This window comes from Rhea americana, unplaced genomic scaffold, assembly GCF_003343005.1.
Source record: "Rhea americana isolate MKP2758 unplaced genomic scaffold, rheAme1 scaffold_194, whole genome shotgun sequence".
Lineage (NCBI taxonomy): Eukaryota > Metazoa > Chordata > Aves > Rheiformes > Rheidae > Rhea > Rhea americana.
Genome location: NW_028186083.1, coordinates 1,318,780 through 1,338,417, shown reverse-complemented (window position 1 = coordinate 1,338,417; position 19,638 = coordinate 1,318,780). Strand labels below are relative to the sequence as shown.

Genomic DNA, 19,638 nt, shown 5'->3' with positions numbered 1-19,638 from the left:
AAACACTTCATAATCACTCAGACACAAACTGGACTGCCTGCAACACATTATTTTATTAAGTGCTGAATAGAGGTTCAATTGTATGAATAAAAAGCACAATGCCACAGATAATAGCCTTACTGAGTAGATTTTCACATAAATGTCATACTGTTGCTTTTTCAGATTGAAAGGTTTCTAAACTACAGAGATCTGTTTTCTTAATAATTGGAATAATGTTGCATAATTATAACCTAAATACTCAACAAGATCAAGAAGAACAGATAGGTTTGTATAATACCAAAGCACACAAAAATAGTGTTGCCAAACAAATTCTCAACAGCAAGTCAGTCACAAACTCACCAGGTTTTATTTCACTCACACTAAATTTGTTAGATATACAAATCTTGCTCTGAAAAGATATTTTAAAGGAAAATCAGTGTTAAAAACCATCAATTTGAGAAGCTATCTAAGATTTTGTTGCTAACAAAGGAATCCTTCCAACACTGAAATTACGTTAACACACACAAATTGCATTATTGCACAGTGTGAAGCTAGGCCTTTTTGGATGTGATCTTAAGATTTCACAGGATATGAATGAGGGGCTGACAAAGGGATGTAATATCTCTACAGTTGGCATTCTCAGGATGGATGGTGCAATATTTCCACAGTTGGCATTTCCTTCCATCTTACTGGACATTTTTCTACATTAAAAATATCTTCACAGAACTGAACCACACTAGGAGAAACTGTCCTGTGGTTTCATTTTTCTTATTTTTACTATACTACTGAAATACTGTAAAAAACTAGGAATTATGAAGTATTACTATATTCTGCGGAAAAATACAATCTGGCTGTATTGCCCTGCTGAAAAAAAGAGATAACCTTAGGCACTACATGGTCTAACTTGTGGCAATTCAGACACCAAAAAAGAATAAATAAAATAAAAACCTTCTTCCTCACTATAAAACACGGTAAGTTACCAAGCACTACTGCATGACAATCCTGGTGAACACACTTAGGCTATATTACTATAGTAAAGTAGTTTACTCATTGGTTGAGTAAGCTCCATCACATTATTTCACCTTCACTCCTGTGCACCTTGGGGTAAGAATTTAAATATACAGTTAATGCAGTACAACTTGCACTGAGGTAATCCGTTAATGTACTGAAGAACTAAGATCTTCTTCTTCCATTCTTGCTTTGCTTATACCTGTAAGATCCCAATTCACAATAAATTTCTCAAGAGCACTGAAACAGATAGCTTTTACAGAGACACTCTTTTACTCAGGCACAGGAAGTCACTTAGAAAGGATGCACAGAACTCACCTAACCACAAAGCAAGGGCATGTTTCATACACACACACATGCGCACACACGAAAACACCTCTGCCTGCTAGTTCAAGCCACAAATTTCTTCTCATCTTGGAGAAGCCAGAACAAGTCCCACATCAAAACAAAGCACCTCCATATGCTCTTCAGAAAACACACTTTCACTTGGACAAAAACATTTTAAGAGTAAAACAACTTGTTTTACAAAAATACTTCAGCTTGAATCTGTGCAACTGCTTCTAGTATCTTAACTAATTGATCAACTTGTGCTGTAACTCCTGGTATTGCAACACATGTATTTCATCTCTTAGCTCAATATCTTAGTGACACCTAATGTTTGTTTCCTGTAATACACTTTGAAGAACAAAATTGAGCATTTCTAAACAGTTAATAATAATGTTTTCTATAGGAATATAAAACTGATCATTTTCCAAAAGAGTCTACAAAACTAACTTGATACTGTAGAATCATTCTTCGTACGCTGAAATGAATTTGAATAAGGAAGTTAAAATATATATCCTTTGCGCTATTAAAAATAAAACCACAGAAGTTAAAATTGGCCATAGTTTCTCAAAACATACAAGCAGATAAAAGTTCCTAAATTAAAATGAAGTTTAGTAAAGTACATTTTTCCCTCATCTTCAACTAACAATATGCACATGAAGAGGAGAAAGGCCAGTTCTCCCACATCCTAGTGAAACTCAGTTAGACAGTGCTTAGCATGGCATGCAGAACGAGAAAATTTTCCATTATATGTTCCAAGTTACAGTTAGCTACATAGGACATATCTTTATATACCAATAAAGAATACAAGAATATGCATATTTCTAAAAAGCTCCTGTATTTTATGAACAGAAAAAAACTTCATCCTCACTACATTATTTCAAAGGACAAGGTGTTATAAGCACTATCTTTTTTTTTTTAGTTAAAAATTTTATGATCTACTAATAAAGTATTAAACTTTAATCTGTAGTTCAAGAAATTTGGGGGAAAATTCCCCAAATTAAGTCCATGTGCTCATAAAGCACCCCAAAACACAAAATGCAGGGTGTGTATGACAGGACAAAAATCAAATCCATATGAACACACAGACTTTAATAAAATTAAAACTGAAAATCATGTACATGACAAACACTGATTATAAATACTATTAATATTGTCACACTTACATTTCTAGGGCAATCAGATTCTTTTCATATTTTTCTATCCTTATTCCTTTCTGTGATGCTAACTGTTCTAAAATGACACATGCTGCTCCCAATTAGACTCTTAACATTTACCTAATAAAAATCACTTGCAAARAAAAAAAGTCTGAAAGTATGTGAATTCAAGTGTATGAGCTATGCTCAATATTAACCTGTGACAAGCGTATTACATATATACCAGTGGACACGGACGATGACCATTGATTCTTTCTATTTGAATACGAAAAACTAAGTAGTAACACAGTATTACAAACAAAACAAAATATTGACGTAGTGTCCAAAAAAAAAAAGTGCATTTGGGAAAGTGTCTTGCCTACAAGTTAATTATGTACTTACAGGTATGCTCCAGACTTGCATTCCATCACTGTATCCGATCATAAGCAGTAACGGTGGCTCATTCCCAGTGCTATGTATTTCATGAAACTCCATATTCCTTGTTGTATCTACATTGGGTTTAAATATCAAAATCACAGATTAATAAGTAAGGAACAATTATGGTTAGAGTCAGTTATAATAGAGACTGTTTTCTCAATTCATGTTTATTATAATTAAATGCAAAGCACAGTGGGTTTTTTTATGCCAGAAAAGCAGTGGAATATACTCTTTGAGGTACACATAATAAATTCATTAGAGTTTCACAGAGAGGTTAGAAAGCATTAAAATAGAAAATGATGGAGAAATGTTCTTCATTACATTGTGGGCTATCATGAAATACTCTGAAAACTTTTGTAGTCTTATCTCCAGTGATTAATAAAACATGGCAAACTTTCCAAACAGAGAAAAATCCACAAAGGACCAATAAAATAATTAACAAGTACTACAATTACAAACACACAGTATGATCAAAGCTCTTTATAAATACTATACAATTAATCTTTACACCAACTTTATGAAGAAAAACCCCAGGAAGAAAAGTGCTAAGGACATAATATTCAAAATATTAAGTTTTCCTTGACTAAAATCTTGTAATACTACATTTTAAGCCATGTTAGAATGATAAAAATTTTCTGCAAGCATGTAAGAATCAAAGAGCAAGCAAGTATTTAGGATGATGAAAGAAGTATTAAGGCTTAATTAGATCAGGCTGCACAAAAGCAAATTTAGATAGAATATGTAGGTTTAACTAACCCCCTTTTTTTATTACATTGTAGAAAAGAACCTCAAAAGGAACAGCCAAGAATTTTTAAAAATAAGCATAACAGGAAAACAAACTCACAAGCAAACAAATTTGAAGTAGCCTAAAGCTGGATATAATGCCATGTACAGGTTGATAGGTCTTTTCTATTTTTAACCGCTATAAATTTATGAACTGCCAGCCTCTGTGCCATTTCAACAGCTGGAAAATATACAATCTTCCCTATTAACCTTCAGGAAAGCTTGATAGTTCCCCATCACAGCTCTGGCTATGGTTGTTATTATTTCATCTGAGACCAGAATGAACTTTTACCATAGAGCTCTAGACAGGAAAGTAAGTTAGTAGACTCGCAGCAGCAATTTTCTGAAAGACTTAAGCCCAGTGCTCTCCAGGAGATTTGAAACAGAAAAGTAGATCCCTTAGTTCTGCACTTAGTACAAGCGCGTACACTTTACACCACAAACAACTATAAAATTTTTGATTAATTCCAGCAAGTACTTACTTTATAGCAGCCCTCTCTCATTCAGTCCCTAACTTTTCTTTTTCAAAAAAGGTAACTCAGACTGAGATAAAACAGCTCAGATCAACTGGAGTTCCACTTCACACAACACTTCTGCAACACTTCTGGCAAGAGCCTGTAGCCATCATCATTTTCTCTTAATGACATTGAAGACAGTTGCCTACACTGACTCACTAATCTTTGTCAATGATTTAAGATACACTGGAAATAATAAACAAGTTACTTTTTAAGAATATCGTGTGACTTTGCTCTGTTATTGCCCAGAAAGACATCATGAAATTGCCTGCTGRTTTTCCTCAACAGCTCTTCCCTTCTATGAATTGTTTTCAATGAATTCTATCATGTCATTGAGAATGCATGTGGGACCAGGATGAGATTCAGAGTTAGATAATCTGTGCTTGAAATCAACAGCAGATCAACTTGTCAACAATTTAGTTCTATGCTTTGCTTTCAACTAAAACAAGGAAAAAGAATGGATTTGGGGGGAGAGAGGGAAGAGCAGGATTTGTCTTTCACTCACTCTCTCTCCCTTCCTAAGCCAGGGTTAGTTTGCCTTTGAAAGAAGTTGTAATGCCTTTGAAAGAAGTTGTAATGCCTATTTGCTCTACTTGCTGCGTACTGAAGAAAAGCCCAGTTGTTCAGAGTTTAGCCTAACTAGAATAGGGAAATTAAATATTTAATTTTGAGCCCACAATGTTCACTTATGAAAGCTAACTGAAATTATTGTGCATGAACTCAAAAACAAAAAAAAAGTGAAAAAAACCAAAGGCATACCATTTAAATCTGCATTTTCAAATCTGACCCAAATGATTTTTTCCTTTTCTTCTGCTGGTAGGGTACCACTGTAGGCCTAGATAAAAAGCAGAAAGGTTGAAAGAAGTTTAACATCTATTTTTTTCTAGCCTTCTATAGAACATACAATAGGATGCAGGTTAGGGAAGGGGAAAGAGATGCATCTTCTTGTCCTCTCTCTCAATCTGGGAGGTTTTGTTTCAAAAACAGATGGTTCCACAACTAACATACATCATACTAAATAGAACTCAACAAGTGTAACATCACTTACTAAAGTAGAAATGACAAGATTCACTATAAGCATGCTCAAGCAGGTTAGAAATGTGACATGGCTTATACCAATCTAGTGAAGCTAAAATAAAGTGGTTTCCACAATCTTTAACTTTAGCAGTTGTATACTACTTTTAAGAGCAATGTTAGAGGTTCTCAAGTGAGATGTTTACTTTAAATTTTTTTTTCTGTATTCACTTAAAAGCTCTGTAAGCAAAATTGAGAAGAGAAAGGCCTTTACTACATTTTACTGACATGTTTTAATTATGTATGTGGATTTTTTTAAAAAAAAAAAAAGAGCACTGCAGCGCAAGCAGAATAGATCCATGCTTCAGTTGTATGTTCTACAGTTGTATGTTCTACAGATTCCCATTAAAAGATGATACAGAAAGAAACTGTTTCCAAGAAAGTGTTTCCAAACTGCATACTTTATAGTTCGAAGGAGGAACTGTGCTAGTAAGAATGTGAGTTACAGTAGAAACACCATTACTTCCAAATGAATTACAGCAAAGCACTGTGTATTATTTTGGATTAAATATGAAAAGAGTTTGTATAATCACTTTACACATGCCAGGAAAGCAATAACATGAACCAAAAATACAAATTTAAAAAATAAATGTGGGTATTACTTTCAAAAACAAATCACATTCCATGCTTTCAAGGCAAACTGATTTGTAAAACAAAACGCAGACTATATCCTTTAGTTAAATAGGGGAAAAAATGCAGGGGGTGGTGAGAATAGTCTTTCATTTAAAAGTTTGACTATTTTTCATTTTAACCATGAGTCCAAAAATGCATTTCACAAATTAATAATAGAGAGGGGAAAATCTTATCACCATCATTAAGAAAATTTTAGTTAACCAAGATAATCTTTCAAATATGAATTTACATAGTTTCCTGAAGTTACATGCAACTAACTGCTATGCTTCTCCACTACTGACTAGAGCTTTCCCAAACAAAAACAAAACAAAATTAGTTTCCATCTGCTATGGAGAGGCCCATGAGTAGCAGAGAAGCAACCATACTAGTTTCACACTACTGCTACCTTGGAAAACTATGACCAACAGCAGAGGTAAGCRTCACAGTCATTCTTCAGAGAAGACAATCCCAAAAATTAAAAGAAGAGAGTGACAAGCTCCTGTTTTATGAAACACAAGAATGCTGGATGACAACAGGTGAGCAGAGCTCACAGTCCCACATCAACCGGGGCTTTTTTTTTTTTTTTTTTTTTTAGGTAAATTGCAGGGGAAAGAAAGATTAAGGGAGCTTGGGGGGTAAAGGAGGGAAGAGAAACTTCCTCCTTCTCAGTCAATGATTAAAGAAACAGAAGACTGATATCAAGCTCTCCTAACACCAGCCACCCAGCAAATGAGTTCATACATAGGTTTCCAAARATAAGCCAGGAAAAAAAGTTATTTGTGAGAGACAGAACAATTATTAGGTCCAGTCTCTCCCTTTCACAACTATCATATTGCCAGGACTATCATAAGAAAAGGCTTATCATAGGAAATTTGGAGGTCTATTTTTCAGACAGCATACAGCCACTGCTTTATAAAAATCAGGTCTCAAGATAGTCAAAAAAAATAATTTGGTTGCTGTCTATCTGACACATACTTCAACTGTTTTGTGTATTGCTGAACTTCCATTGAAAAAAACCCAACATCTTAAGAAAGATGTATACATACCTGCGGCACAACATCTTGAAGAAACGTCACAACGCTTTCCATATATGACTGTTCCCTTGAAAACAGAAGAGTTTTTAAATTACTATTCAAGTTCATCACCAGTCATGAATGTATTCAGCTACTCATATCACCCCAGAAAACATGCCTGATGTTTAACACAACCAAAAATACTAAGTATACAATGCACTCACTTCATAAACTGCCAAATACACTTCGATAATACGTATACAGCCCAAAAGCCTGTAAAAAGCTGATACCTATTTATGAAATAATTGCTTAGGAAAAAGTATACAAGGAAGCCTTCAACTCTCTTGAGTCTTCAAGAGAAAAACCATGTCTTCCATATCATTCTAATTAATTAAAGTAGAGCAGAGCTTTGGAAATTACTTCTCAATATTTTCCACCCAACATACACTTCATTTAAATACTGTGCCATGAAGAAGAAAATAAGGGTTGATGCACTAGCTCTCCTTGTGGTACAAGTAAACTGTAAGATCTCACACATACTAGGCACCACAATGAAGCTGAACAAGATGGAAACATTTTACAGCGGTTCCCTCGTAGGAAAGAGAAGGAAAAAGTCTTGGAAGAACAAGGAGATATGTTCAGTTAAGTTGTTACAGCCTGGGAAGCTTATTCCTCCTTGAAAGTTCATTAATAGCAATAATTTAGAGTAGCATTTAGTGCAAAATACATTTGTTCTGGTAGATTTAAAGTAATGCTTTTATTAGCTTATCCTTACACAAGCAGCAAGTCTCTTGTGTAACAGTCGAGCAGCATAATAATGTGGTTTGATTACATTAGACTGACAGAGTTGTAAGTATGCAAAAAGTTTGTGCTTTCTGTAACAACTAATGCTGAAACATGCTGGCAACAAGCACCACACTCAAAGTCTGAAATGATTAGGAAAACCTTAACTTTATTTAGCTAACAGCTTTGGCAGCCCTCAGATCCATTTTTGTTTTGGTAGGCATTTTTCCCATACTAATGGCAGCAACAAGGGYAGACTGTGCTAATAGAATGAGAAAATCTAGATTCTTGATGTCCAAAGGTGGGTGACTTTTCTCTGTGCCTCTTGAAACAGTGCTACACAAGTTTCTAACATTAGAAATCAGCATATTTATAAGTTAAGAATGAATTACTTTCCATTATACACACCAACAGAGAAGATACTTAAAGTCAAATGCTGCAACACGCCAACCAGCCTATCTATAACTAGATGAATCCTCTCTGAAAACAGCRATAAAACTAAGACCATAAATCATAACATTTTAGAAAGCTTATTCCAATCCATGAGTCACAAAACTGGGTTTTGGTCAGCAACCCAAGGATTACTGAATCAAATGAAGTTTGTCATACTGCTTAAAGCAGAGGCTTAGTAAGAGCTGTGGTTTMTAGTGCTGATTCTTCTTTATGTAGGTCATCAAAACTATCCTTGTACACCTTCAAAGCCCTTTGCTACACAGCAGTAACATTTGTCTATCTTATGGGTATAGTATAAAATGATAAGTCTGAAATTCTCATCTGAATATCCATCAGCAAGAAAAATGTCATTTCAGTTCATAAAAATAGTAGGATTTTTCTTTTTTYCTTGAATTGTACATAAAGCAGATGTTTGGGAAATGTTTTATTCAGTGTATGTACTCCAAGTCTTCCCTAAAGTTGAAAAACTTCCATGAGAATTTCTTTAAAGCACTTGAACGAACAAAACAAAACCACATACATACATGTACAAACTCACACATACACACAAAAAAAAAGTAGAAGCCTTCTAACATTAGGGGACTGAAGATCAGCAGTAGAAGGAGGTTCAAAGTCACTTCCTCTACTACTTATGGATCGCTCCTCTTTGTAGTCTATTACTGCCTTCTGCTTATAAAATAGTAGACATTTAACTTCAGCAGTAGAAAGTTGCAAGGTGTAACATGCTGCTCAACATACAAAAATTCTGATAGGAAAGATGATACTTTAGTGTATTGAGGTGAAAAGATAGATGTCAAGAACAAATCATCACTTAATCATTTAATAAAGCAAAATGGCAGACAATTCTACTCTTACACTTTTTTTTTCATTGAACAAGCTTACTTTGAAGACAACATTATTGCAACCAGACATGCATCTGTTGAAGAAATTCTGTAACCGTACTGTCAACAACAAATGCTTCTTCTATTACACAGTAGCAAGACAAGTGTCTAACACAACTGTTGGTGTTAAAAGAACAGCTTTGCTGTGCTCCCTTGGTTAAAAAAAAAAAAAAAAAAAGTGACTCTTGATATTTAAATGTTCTGTTATCTGCAGTACTGTTGTACTATCATTACCTTTTAAAGCAAACGAACAGCCACAAATAGTACAGGTCAACATTTCAATACAGTGCAGTTTTACAGCAACAATTCAGTAGCATAAATGTCCTCAAGAAAAAAATGCAACAAAATTACTTTTACAGTAAAAGAAGAGATACATATTCTAAGGTGTCTTTCCACAATTTTTTGGCCGATGAAAGTACTTTTGTGGGAACACAAATGAAAATTCAGATGACTGAGCAAGGAAGGATGGTCTCTTACTTGCTCTGACTTGAGACAGGCACCTTCGCTCAAGAAAACAAAAACAGGAACAAAGAATATTATAACCCACAACTCCACTTACTGAAATATTTTAATGGCAGGCTTACATGTTCTAATATATCCATTCCTGTGACAAGATATTACACAGAACAGCAAGAAAGGAAAATGCTGCACATATATTGCTTCTGTCATAGAAAACAACTTTGCAGTGGTTGATCTACAGTTAGTGCACTGTTCAGCAAACAAAATTGTGTAAACAAACAAGAAAACACCGAAAGATTCATATTTAAACTGTGCTACTTTGAAGGCTGGTCCAAGTTCTTGCTCAATATATTAAGCTTAGAAGGATCTCATTCAGGGAGACAGTTTGACCTGCATAATCCTAGGAGACAGGAACAAAAACATCTGTTTACTCTCTTTTATTGGAAAGTTCTCAGTGCAGCAGAACTGTACTGTCAACACTCTCATAAGTAAGCTCTCAAAGCTAGCTTTGAAAGATTTGCGCTAGGTTCTTCTTGTACAAAAAGATATAAAACACTTCAAATAAGGGCTATTTTTCAAAATATGCTTACGTGACAGCTTGTGGGCGAACTACCATTCCTCCAGTACATCTACTCGGTCGGCGTGGAGATTCTGTCGCCATTGTTTCTTTGCAGATACCTGTAAGTAATGCATTTCCTTTTAATAATAGTCTGCATAAAAAGTTCACTACATTACTTCCTACTATATTCTTTAAGATTATGAAAACTTCTTCAAGAAAGAAACTTCACTTACACAAATCTGGAAGGCATTGTGCCCCTTTACAGCACTCTTAAATGTGTGGTTAAAGAAAACTTTCATATTTTTATTTCTCTTAAGATATTGGTATAGGTTTAGAGTTATTATCAGTATTAAATAAGACTACTATTTTTTAATAAGCTTAAAAAGTAACGTACATAAAAATCATGCACAATCACAGCTGCAGTGTATTGCACTCTTGAAAATCTATAATTGGTTAGATTGAAGCTAACACAAAAAAACATGATGGAATACATTCTACCTTATGTCAGCTATCTGTGCAGTCTTTAGATTTACCTTCACACTTATTTCATGCAAAAATTCAGAGTATCTTCCGTAAGGAAAAAAAAAAAATGAAGTCCTCCATTCAGCCACTCCATTTTCCCCACCCCACCCAAGAACCAACATGATAGAAAGAACCAAACCCCCAATGTGGTATCAGTCATCATCACCATTTCATGGTTTGTACAGTGTGTTTAAAGTCTTTCTAATTAAAAAAAAGAAAAGAGCTAAAAACTTAATCCCAATAATGTAAATTGCTCAGCAATGTGAATGAAATTTGACATAAGTGTCAAGCAGCCTCAGAAGAACAAGGGCTTGGAAGATAAAATATCTCTTAATATAATGTCTTAATCCAGGAACACACCCGGGCCAGACAGTGCTCACCGCCTGCCATTAAGCCCTGAGAGCTGTCACCTGCACCACAACTCTGGGCACCTGAGAAGCTGCTCAGACGGCAGAGCTGTGTCAYGACGACACAGGTGCACGAGCCTCCCAGAAGGGCAGCAGTCGGGAGGCCCTCGGCACCCTCCAGCCGCCGGGGACTGAGCAACGCCACAAGCGAACACTCCAACCTGACTGGCCTCTCCCTAAGTTGCCACCCAACTGGCGCCGTGAATCAGGCCGCAGCCATCCGCCTTCCTCCACACGCACACACACACACGCCCCGGGGAGGCGCTGGGCTCCCTACGGGCGCCCACCTCCGAGCCGGCCCCCTGCTCCGGAGGCCTCTGCAGACGCCGGCGCGGCCCCCTCCCCTCGCGGCCGGTACTCGCCAGCGGTCAACCGCCAACGGTCAACCGCCAACGGCGCGGCCCCCTCCCCTCGCGGCCGGTACTCGCCAGCGGTCAACCGCCAACGGTCAACCGCCAACGGCGCGGCCCCCTCCCCTCGCGGCCGGTACTCGCCAGCGGTCAACCGCCAACGGTCAACCGCCAACGGCGCGGCCCCCTCCCCCCGCGCGCCGGCCCCTGCTAGTCTCCCATCCCCACGCTCGCCCTCAGATCCCGGCCCCAGCCTTCCGCTGGGCTGGGCTGGGCTGGGCTGGGCTCGGCCCGGCCCGGCCGCCCCTCGCYCTCACCTGCCGCCGCTCCTCTCCGCCCRGCTCCTCACTGACAGTGTTTGGGACCCTCTCGGGGAATGACACCGAGCGCACCGCACGCTGGTAGCCAATCAGACGGCCCCGGAGGCGGGCTTTTCTCCAACGCTGGCCAATCGTCACGCCGCTCCGCAGCAAGGGGCGGTGCACCGAGGACGCGGAGAGTGTCTGCGCTCCCTCCCCTCCCCCAAGCTAGGTTGAGAGCCGAAACGCAACCCGCGCTACGCCCCGCCGCTACCCCCGCCCTTCGCTTTGTTTACATCGGGATCTCGCGAGAGCGGCCGCGGGAGTCCCGCGCACGTGGGTGGGGGCGGAACCCCGGACGCATCAGTCACGAGGCGGGCGGCCAATCGGCGGCGTAGCCCCGCCCACCGCGGGGCGCTCGGGCCCTGTTTACCTTCCGCGGGGCCGTGACGCGGCGGCGGAAGCCGCGAAGGGGCTGCGGCGGCGGCGGCGCCGGGCCCGGCCGAGACTGAGGGGAGAGGGGGGAGCGAGCCCGCAGCAGGCAGCGCAGGGCGCCTGCGGCCTGGGCCCTCCCGCTCGGGGCGCGGCGCGGCGGTGGGGCCCCAGRGTGCACACGAAAGCGAACTGCAGCCGGTCGATACCGGGAAGCAGGTTTATAGCTGCTGCAGGAGAGCTTTGAGCGTTAACACTTCGCACCACTCAGGCGCTTTCCTCGCAAGGACGGGGGTGGTTTCCCCCAGCTTAACAGAAGCGAAGAAAGCAACATCTGCTCCTGCAGCTGGGTAAACAGATGTCTAGAACTGTGGCGAGCGAGCGTGGGAGAAAAASGCACGTGTATACGAATGCATCTGAGATTTATGAAAATACGATTTAAATTACGCTCCTGTATAGAGCTAAAAAAAAGTGAAAAAATACCAGCATTCACGGAGCATCTTTTCTTTTTTCACAGTGTATTCGCATTATAAGGAGAAATGCAAAAAGTCGTGTAACTCATCAGGTTACGCTTACGGCTTTGTGATCCAGTCACGTTTTAAAAAGGTTAGCTGTTGTGGGGTAAAACAGAGTGAAAACGGAGAATTACTGTCTTGGTTTCTTGCAAAGGTTGTTGCTGGAGAAGCTGTTGTTAGCATCCATATATTTCCCCTYCCCATACACAGTGCTAATTCCAGCTTTACCATTAACCATAGATTGCRTCCCACATATACAGAAATAAATTCTTGAAGGATCCAATTTGGACAGAATATAGCTTTCATCTCGTAAGATAGTGCTGCATTCACTGGATGAAAGAGAATTATACATTTTCAGAAAGCCTGTGATTCCCTTTAGGATTTCTGTAACCATGGTAACATATATAGATAGCAGGGCTAATTTCAACCCATGTTTTATTGTTCCCGCAGTAAAGGATTAGATTCTAAAAATACCACCCCGGCCACAGGAATAAAAACACTGGCTATTTACTCCTACATTAAAAACAAAACAGAAAAAAAAAAGGCAGGCAGGCTATGTATTGCTGCAGATTGTGTAACAAATACATTCAGTATGAATTCCAAGATCTGCGCTGTAACAAAACTGCGTGGGATGTCCTGTTTTACAGAACATATAGCCACAGTGAAGGAGAGAGAGTATTAGACAAAATAAGTATGAACACGTTTAGAACCTAAGCGCAAAAAAAAAAAAAAAAAAAAAAACCACATCCATCAAGTTTTCATTTGTTTTATTTAGGTGAACATACACATGGTCCACATACTCAATGAAAACTGTCATAAAATAATTTAAGAACTTAGGTTGAAAAGTATTAGCAGCACCATCAGTTATTAGAATAGCAGAAAAATCATGCCTCTGTAGGGCATACATTTATGCTTGGATAAAAATGCCATCATTTATAACATAGGATGGGAATGGTTTTATAGGATGCTTTCAGGAGTTGGATTTTTAAAACACACACTTTTTTGCTAAATACTTTGACGATTAAGGTTACAAAAAATACAACTAAATAAGATACTGCATAGTATTTTAATTAACAGAAAGAAATTGACATTGAGCTGTGTAAAGCAAGACTCAACATCTCAGCTTCCACATTACATTTCATTTCTGAGTAGAGAAATCTAAAATTTAAAAACAAAATATAGACCTAGTGTATTCTCTAAAAGACACRCTTTAGGTGGAACGTATAGTACTACGAAAATACATATCTTCCATTCTGTTTAATAATTTACTTTAGTTAAAAAGTTGTGAAATTCTCATCACAAGAAGCTTATACAAATTCATGACTTTAGTAAATTAACAAAAAAKTTTTTTCTTTTTAAACAAGGTTTAGCCCTGCTGTAACAATTATACAAGGAAAAAAAGAGACTACATTTATATGAAGGAATACAAATTTACACACATTATACAGTGACTTATACCCTACACATCTACAAAATTCACAGTTATAATACAAGCAAGTACAAGGCTGGGATAAAGCTGTTTGATACCAAAAAACGTTTCTACTTTAAAAAAAGATAAAACAGGAAGAGTGTCAAACTTCTGCACCGACTTTAAAATCTAATCAGACKAAAATATGCTTCCTTACACAAATGCCCTTCAGCAAACACAGACTGCCTTCCTGGGCGGGTGGAAGAGTGAGTTGCTGAGCTTCTTCTGGCCACGAAGGCTGCGTCGCATGGTCAGCTTGTTTGAGTTTTTGCGCTGTGGAGTTGCGGACATGCCTTCTGGCTGGACRCTAATGTTTCGACTCAGGCTACGTCTTGGCTTCTTCGTAGCTGGGCCAGAGTTGGATTCTTCTAATGTCCTTTTAAAGTTTGCTGTGGGTGTCCTCTCTGCATCTTGGGCTTTTGTTTGGCCATTAGGAGACACCTTGAAGCCTTTTTGGTCCGTGCCTGAATTTGCTGAGTTGGAAGGGGAGAGACTAACTGACAAACCATTAGTGTAAGATTCATGTATCCTCAAAGCCAATGCCTTGCTGCACTTCTCYTCCTGTGGGCCTGAATCCTTCAAGGTTGCTCCTGTTGAAGGTGTACTGCTTTTGGCAATCTCGCTCGGCAGCTCTAAATATTTTTCTGAGATCATATTATTATGCATGAGGGAAGGAACAGACTCGGAAGCATTCAATCGTGGCCATGGATCATCCTCTAAAAGCTGAGAGGAAAGAAAAAATATTTATGAATAAATAGTTATTCTACCTCCACTACCCTCAACAAGCTCTGTAGTTTGAGGGTAGAGACRGCATTAGAGACAGAAAAATCCTACTAAAAACCAGGTTTATCCTTTCCCCATGTTGAGAGGCAGAGATGGAGATGCGGAAACAGATCCAGACCCAGCATCTACCAACTTTATAAAAACATCTGTTTCAATTACTCAGTTTGCAAGCCACATAATGGCAGGCATAATTTTTTGTTTGGAGGGCTGTTCAGACTTACTCAGCCAGCGTATCTTCCTTTTTGCTAGTATAAAACAGGTTAGTTGTTTAGGGGATCAACACACACCTGTTTATTTAGAAAGCCACACAGAAAGCAGTGTCTGCAATCTCTGACTGATTTCCATCAGTGACATTTTTCAACATCCACACATTACTTCTTTCCTTCGGACATACTGTGATGTTGTTTTCCATAGTGTTTCTGAAGGTTTTAAATGTCATTAGACAGCCAAGTACTATTAGGGCAAACAGCAGAAAAATACTCTTCTGACCTTTGCTACATTTAGAGTTCTTAGTTACTGCGTAACTAGATTATCAAGGACATGGACAAGCTCTTCATCATAGGTGTCCTAAGCACATACATAACCACAGGTTCATTGGACAAAGTTATTCTAAAAATAGAATTACTGATTGCTATTTCCATGATAAGTAACACATTTTATTGCCTAGTTTYATGCTTTACAACTTGGAAAGAAGGCAACTCTATTTATCATAGTACATCCATCTGTCCTCTATAATGCACAGCTATGCTGTGCTTTGAAGACAGGCTGCTTAGTATGATGCCCTAGGAACCAAGGACTTTCTAAATTCTAATCCTACCTTCRAACATTCATCTCCCCTCTGTAGCCTTCAGTAAGTGTTTTTGCCTCAATCTCAGTTTTACCAACAGGAAAATGGGGACAATACTTTCTTTCACTGTCCACATGGGGATTGTGAAAATTAATATTTATGCAGTGCCCTGAAGAKATGAATTATGACCTTATTAAAGATTTAATTGTGAAGAAATCCCTAGTTATTCAGTGAGACCTTCAACAGTAATTTTCAAGGCCACATTACTCTATATACTGTCAAGTGTAAAGCAAATGACACAATGACTATTTTACTGAAGAAACTTATGTGCTGCCAACTCATGTGTGAGCAGATGAAACAAAGTCAATGTAGCATCTGAGAGCTCAAGAACTAAATGGTTTTGAAATCACAACCCAGAGCAACTTCAGTTCATCTTCAARAAAAGAGGTCTGTGAATGCTCAGCACTTGAAAAATCCAACACTAAGGCTTAATAAAATAGACTCCAAAAGAGAAGAATATCAGAATAATTGCCTCCTAGCATCTAGATGTAGTTTTTCAGGCCCTTTACCCCTTTGCTCCTCATGTTTATGTAAAACCATTTGGATAATATAGTTTACTATGTCTAGCTACAGAAGAGGGAGGACCTCTATGGGTGGTATTTTAGAGGTTATTCTTCATCTCTGTTCTGGTAGAACCAACAGGAAAGCTACATTACACACTCAAAGCTGCTTTGGTAACATTACTTAATCTGCTCAATTGCATTTTTGAAATTGTATTTCTAGCAAACACTTAGGTTTTGTTTTTCGTGTTGTACAAGACCCCTAATACTGTTGGTTTTGTTGCCAGTATCTTTCGCTCAGTATGAATAACTGAGATCAGATAAAGCTTTGGGAAGCCAAATRGAGAAGTCAGAGGAGGCAGTGCAGGATGTCTGCAAAGGAGTAACAAAATAAATAAAACACGAGTCATCAGCCTCATTTCTGAACAATCTAATCAATCAAATGTTATCACTGTCTTCCAGAATACTCTAATTTATTTGGCATTAATAATTTCATATCCTTCTGGTAACAGTTAACATACTTCTGTTTAATTGAGGAATTTCAATTTGGTCTCCRTTTATCTCTAAATTAATTGCTCCAGAAGGTAGCAACTGTTAAGAATCAGAGCTGTAGGTGCTGCTTTCTGTTCTCTGAAGATGACAGGTAAACACCCTTCTCATTGGCACCTTTTGGTTTTAGTGACCTATCCTCTCTGTGCTATAATTATAGCATGGTAATCTCCAGGAGTTTGAACMGATTTAGGAAATGTCTCATTTCTTTGCAGAAACCACGTGATGATTCCTTTTGGTAAAATTCAATTTGGTAAGATTAATTACCTACCTAATTTAGATCATATATTTCCATGTGTTTCTTTATATATCATTACCTTGTTTACTATCTGTAGCAAGGAGAGATGTTAACAAGAAGGGCTTTCCATAAACACAAATACTAAATGCTTTATATGAAGAAGCTCATATTTATATACAACACTCAATCTACAAAATCCTCTTAGTGAAGGTAAATTTAGTATAACACATCATGCACAGGCTTGGGAAGTTTGCCWTCAGGAGAATCTAATTTTGCAAATAGATATTCTCATCTATTATCATAATTTCTTTTGTGTAATCAACATCTCAGGGAGACTCTTCCCTCCTATGAGATTGACAGTAATCACTTAGATCACACACAGAATCATGAAACAGGAGCATTTCCTAAATCTCTCACAAATCATCATCATAATCAAAAAGAAAATAAAATTCCAAAATGCATATACTGAAGTAATTGTGTGGCTTTGACAAAAATACAGTTTCTTTTCCAGTTTATTTATTCAGTAAAATAAGAATTTAAGTTTACTGACATGAAGTGTAATTTCTCTCAATACTCAGTCACTGCCAACAATCTAACTGTAAAACTTTGAAGGGCATATTACTCTGATCAAATCCATCCTCTTCCCTAATGCAAGAAAAATGAGGTGCCTAAAGCTAAAGTWTTATACATGAATGTGTACACAAATATATAAAAATACATATGAATATATAATGAAGGCAAAGGTATTATAACAATACATTCTTTAATAGAATTGAAAAAGTAGAGTGCATTGTAAATTCTCTAAAGGAAGCAGGAAGCATTTCTCATCTCTCCTACTCATATACAACATTTTAAAAATGGGAGGCTTATATACAGGTGGAGGTTTCACTTCCTTGGGGTGGGGTATGGAAGGAAGAAAGGATTAACTCTTGCTGATTGCAGACCTCTGAGAAGAACTGTTTAAACCACTAGGGAAAACTCTTAATTTAATCTAGGCAATTTAAGTCAGAACTTTAAAACAAAGCTGCTGTTAGAAGCTACCATTTAATGTCTGAAGCAAGCACAAGAAACTGTTCATACGACTGTTTTGGGGGGTCCCAGCTGGCTCAATCGTATGCTTTGCATCGTTTGAATTTTAAAGCAAATATAGAGCCAACAGTGCTCCTGCATGCACTTAATTTTACTCAGAAGGTTCACATGAAATCAGTTTGCTATATAAATGAAAATCCTACAATCCAGACATTACATAAACCAAAATTTGAAGATATGTTTTTCCTTCCGCTGTAGTTTTTCATTTAAAAATTGGTAAAGCTTTTCCTACTGCGAAAGTGCTAATGTTACTCAGGATAGTATAGTTAACTGAATATAGTTAACTGCACAAGGTGGTTCTTTTGCACAAACATACATACAGAAATACCACTGCAGAGACATTTCTTTTATTCTGATCTGCCTAGAGACATTTTTTTCCTGAAATGTTTCAAGATTGTTCTGACAGTACAGCGGCCTTTTTTTCTCTCTGTTTTTTTCCACTTTCTTCTTGCACTTTTCCTTTTCCTCTCATACTTACAGGTATTCTGTGAGGACAGATGGATACTTGTTATTAAAGCAGAAACCTGTATTATGTTATGAATACTTTTAATTTAAAAAAGTACAGAAGACATAYGATCTAATCAGTATTTTTTGAATTGGCACCACCAGTTGTAATTGAAGAGGGGGAAAATATTTCATTAAATAGATAGAACTTATTCATACATATATTATCAATGCATGTTCATAGCCAAAGCTTTTTCTAGGGTTTTGCACTTTAAGAAAAGRTAACTATAGCCTGTCTACACAGAAAACAACAAAATTGTCTACAGTTTTGATCTCTCTACTATGTGCTTCTGCTTGCTGCAATTTGTAGAGATTCACACATCTCAGTGCACTGAATTTACTTATATGGCTGAGGGGAAGTTTTAGCTGAAGAATTTTTCAGGAAGTCCTTATTTTGAAATGCTACTTCCTTTTCAGCCACTATAGCTCAACATTTACTCAATGGGTATTGATAGTAGATCACACACAAAACATAAGGTACAAACAACCTAAAAGTTTTGGAATATTTATAATTTGAATCACTTTTCTTCACTCAGTATTTTGCTAAATTTTAAGCTCTTTTAATGCATTTTGCTACACTGAATGGAAGGGAGGGAGAGAGAAAGGTTGAACTTTGCATTTTTTAAGCTGCTTGTCTCTACCAGGGAATGTTAAGGACTCTTTTCCTTTTTTTTTTTCTTTTTACTTTATCTGAAGGACAGTTATCCAAAGATACTGGAGAACATCAAAGGACAGTTACTTAAATCAGGAGCAGGTGGCAATTACTTAACAAACATCCACTCATAACTACACTCCTGTTTTTCAAGCAAAAAAAGATTCCAAACRGCTCTGCTTTGTATTAATGCATAAAGCTTCTAACCCGAAGAAAGATTTTTTTAGTATAATGTCTTTTCCGCTAACAAAGAACATTACATTGACCAGAGGAAGGTAATAAAATTTCCCAATCTGACCAATCTGAGCAGAAAACATTCTCTTCCAGCAATATGTGCTTGCACACATTAACCCATGGGTTAGCTGTGGAGGGAGGATTAAAAATACCTCCTTACACAGTCTGCAGTTCATCAGTTGTGTGAGTTATACAAGTACCTGGTATGGTAAAATAAGAAAAAAAAAAAAAA

The 19,638-nt window shown here is 37.8% G+C and overlaps 2 protein-coding genes across 8 annotated transcripts in view; both read right to left on the bottom strand.

The window, feature by feature from the left end:
• Positions 1 to 11,688, bottom strand: part of BCAS3 (BCAS3 microtubule associated cell migration factor) — a 372,504-nt gene extending 360,816 nt beyond the window's left edge. For all 7 annotated transcript variants that reach the window (XR_014895586.1, XM_085302933.1, XM_085302935.1 and 4 more), the window contains exons 1-5: positions 11,614 to 11,688; positions 10,049 to 10,136; positions 6,916 to 6,970; positions 4,943 to 5,018; positions 2,850 to 2,956 (exon numbers count right to left, since the gene is read on the bottom strand). Coding sequence is in view for 6 of the 7 variants with exons in the window: in XM_085302933.1 (XP_085159059.1) it covers positions 2,850 to 2,956; positions 4,943 to 5,018; positions 6,916 to 6,970; positions 10,049 to 10,119 (309 nt within the window). In the remaining variant the exon portion in view is untranslated. The remainder of the gene's footprint in view (positions 1 to 2,849; positions 2,957 to 4,942; positions 5,019 to 6,915; positions 6,971 to 10,048; positions 10,137 to 11,613) is intronic.
• A 1,906-nt stretch (positions 11,689 to 13,594) lies between these two features.
• The window catches only part of PPM1D (protein phosphatase, Mg2+/Mn2+ dependent 1D), a gene marked incomplete at its 5' end in the record, with an annotated part of 28,875 nt that continues 22,831 nt past the window's right edge, over positions 13,595 to 19,638 (bottom strand). Inside the window, one exon of the mRNA XM_085302946.1 lies at positions 13,595 to 14,733. Within this exon, the coding sequence (XP_085159072.1) occupies positions 14,179 to 14,733 (555 nt within the window). The remainder of the gene's footprint in view (positions 14,734 to 19,638) is intronic.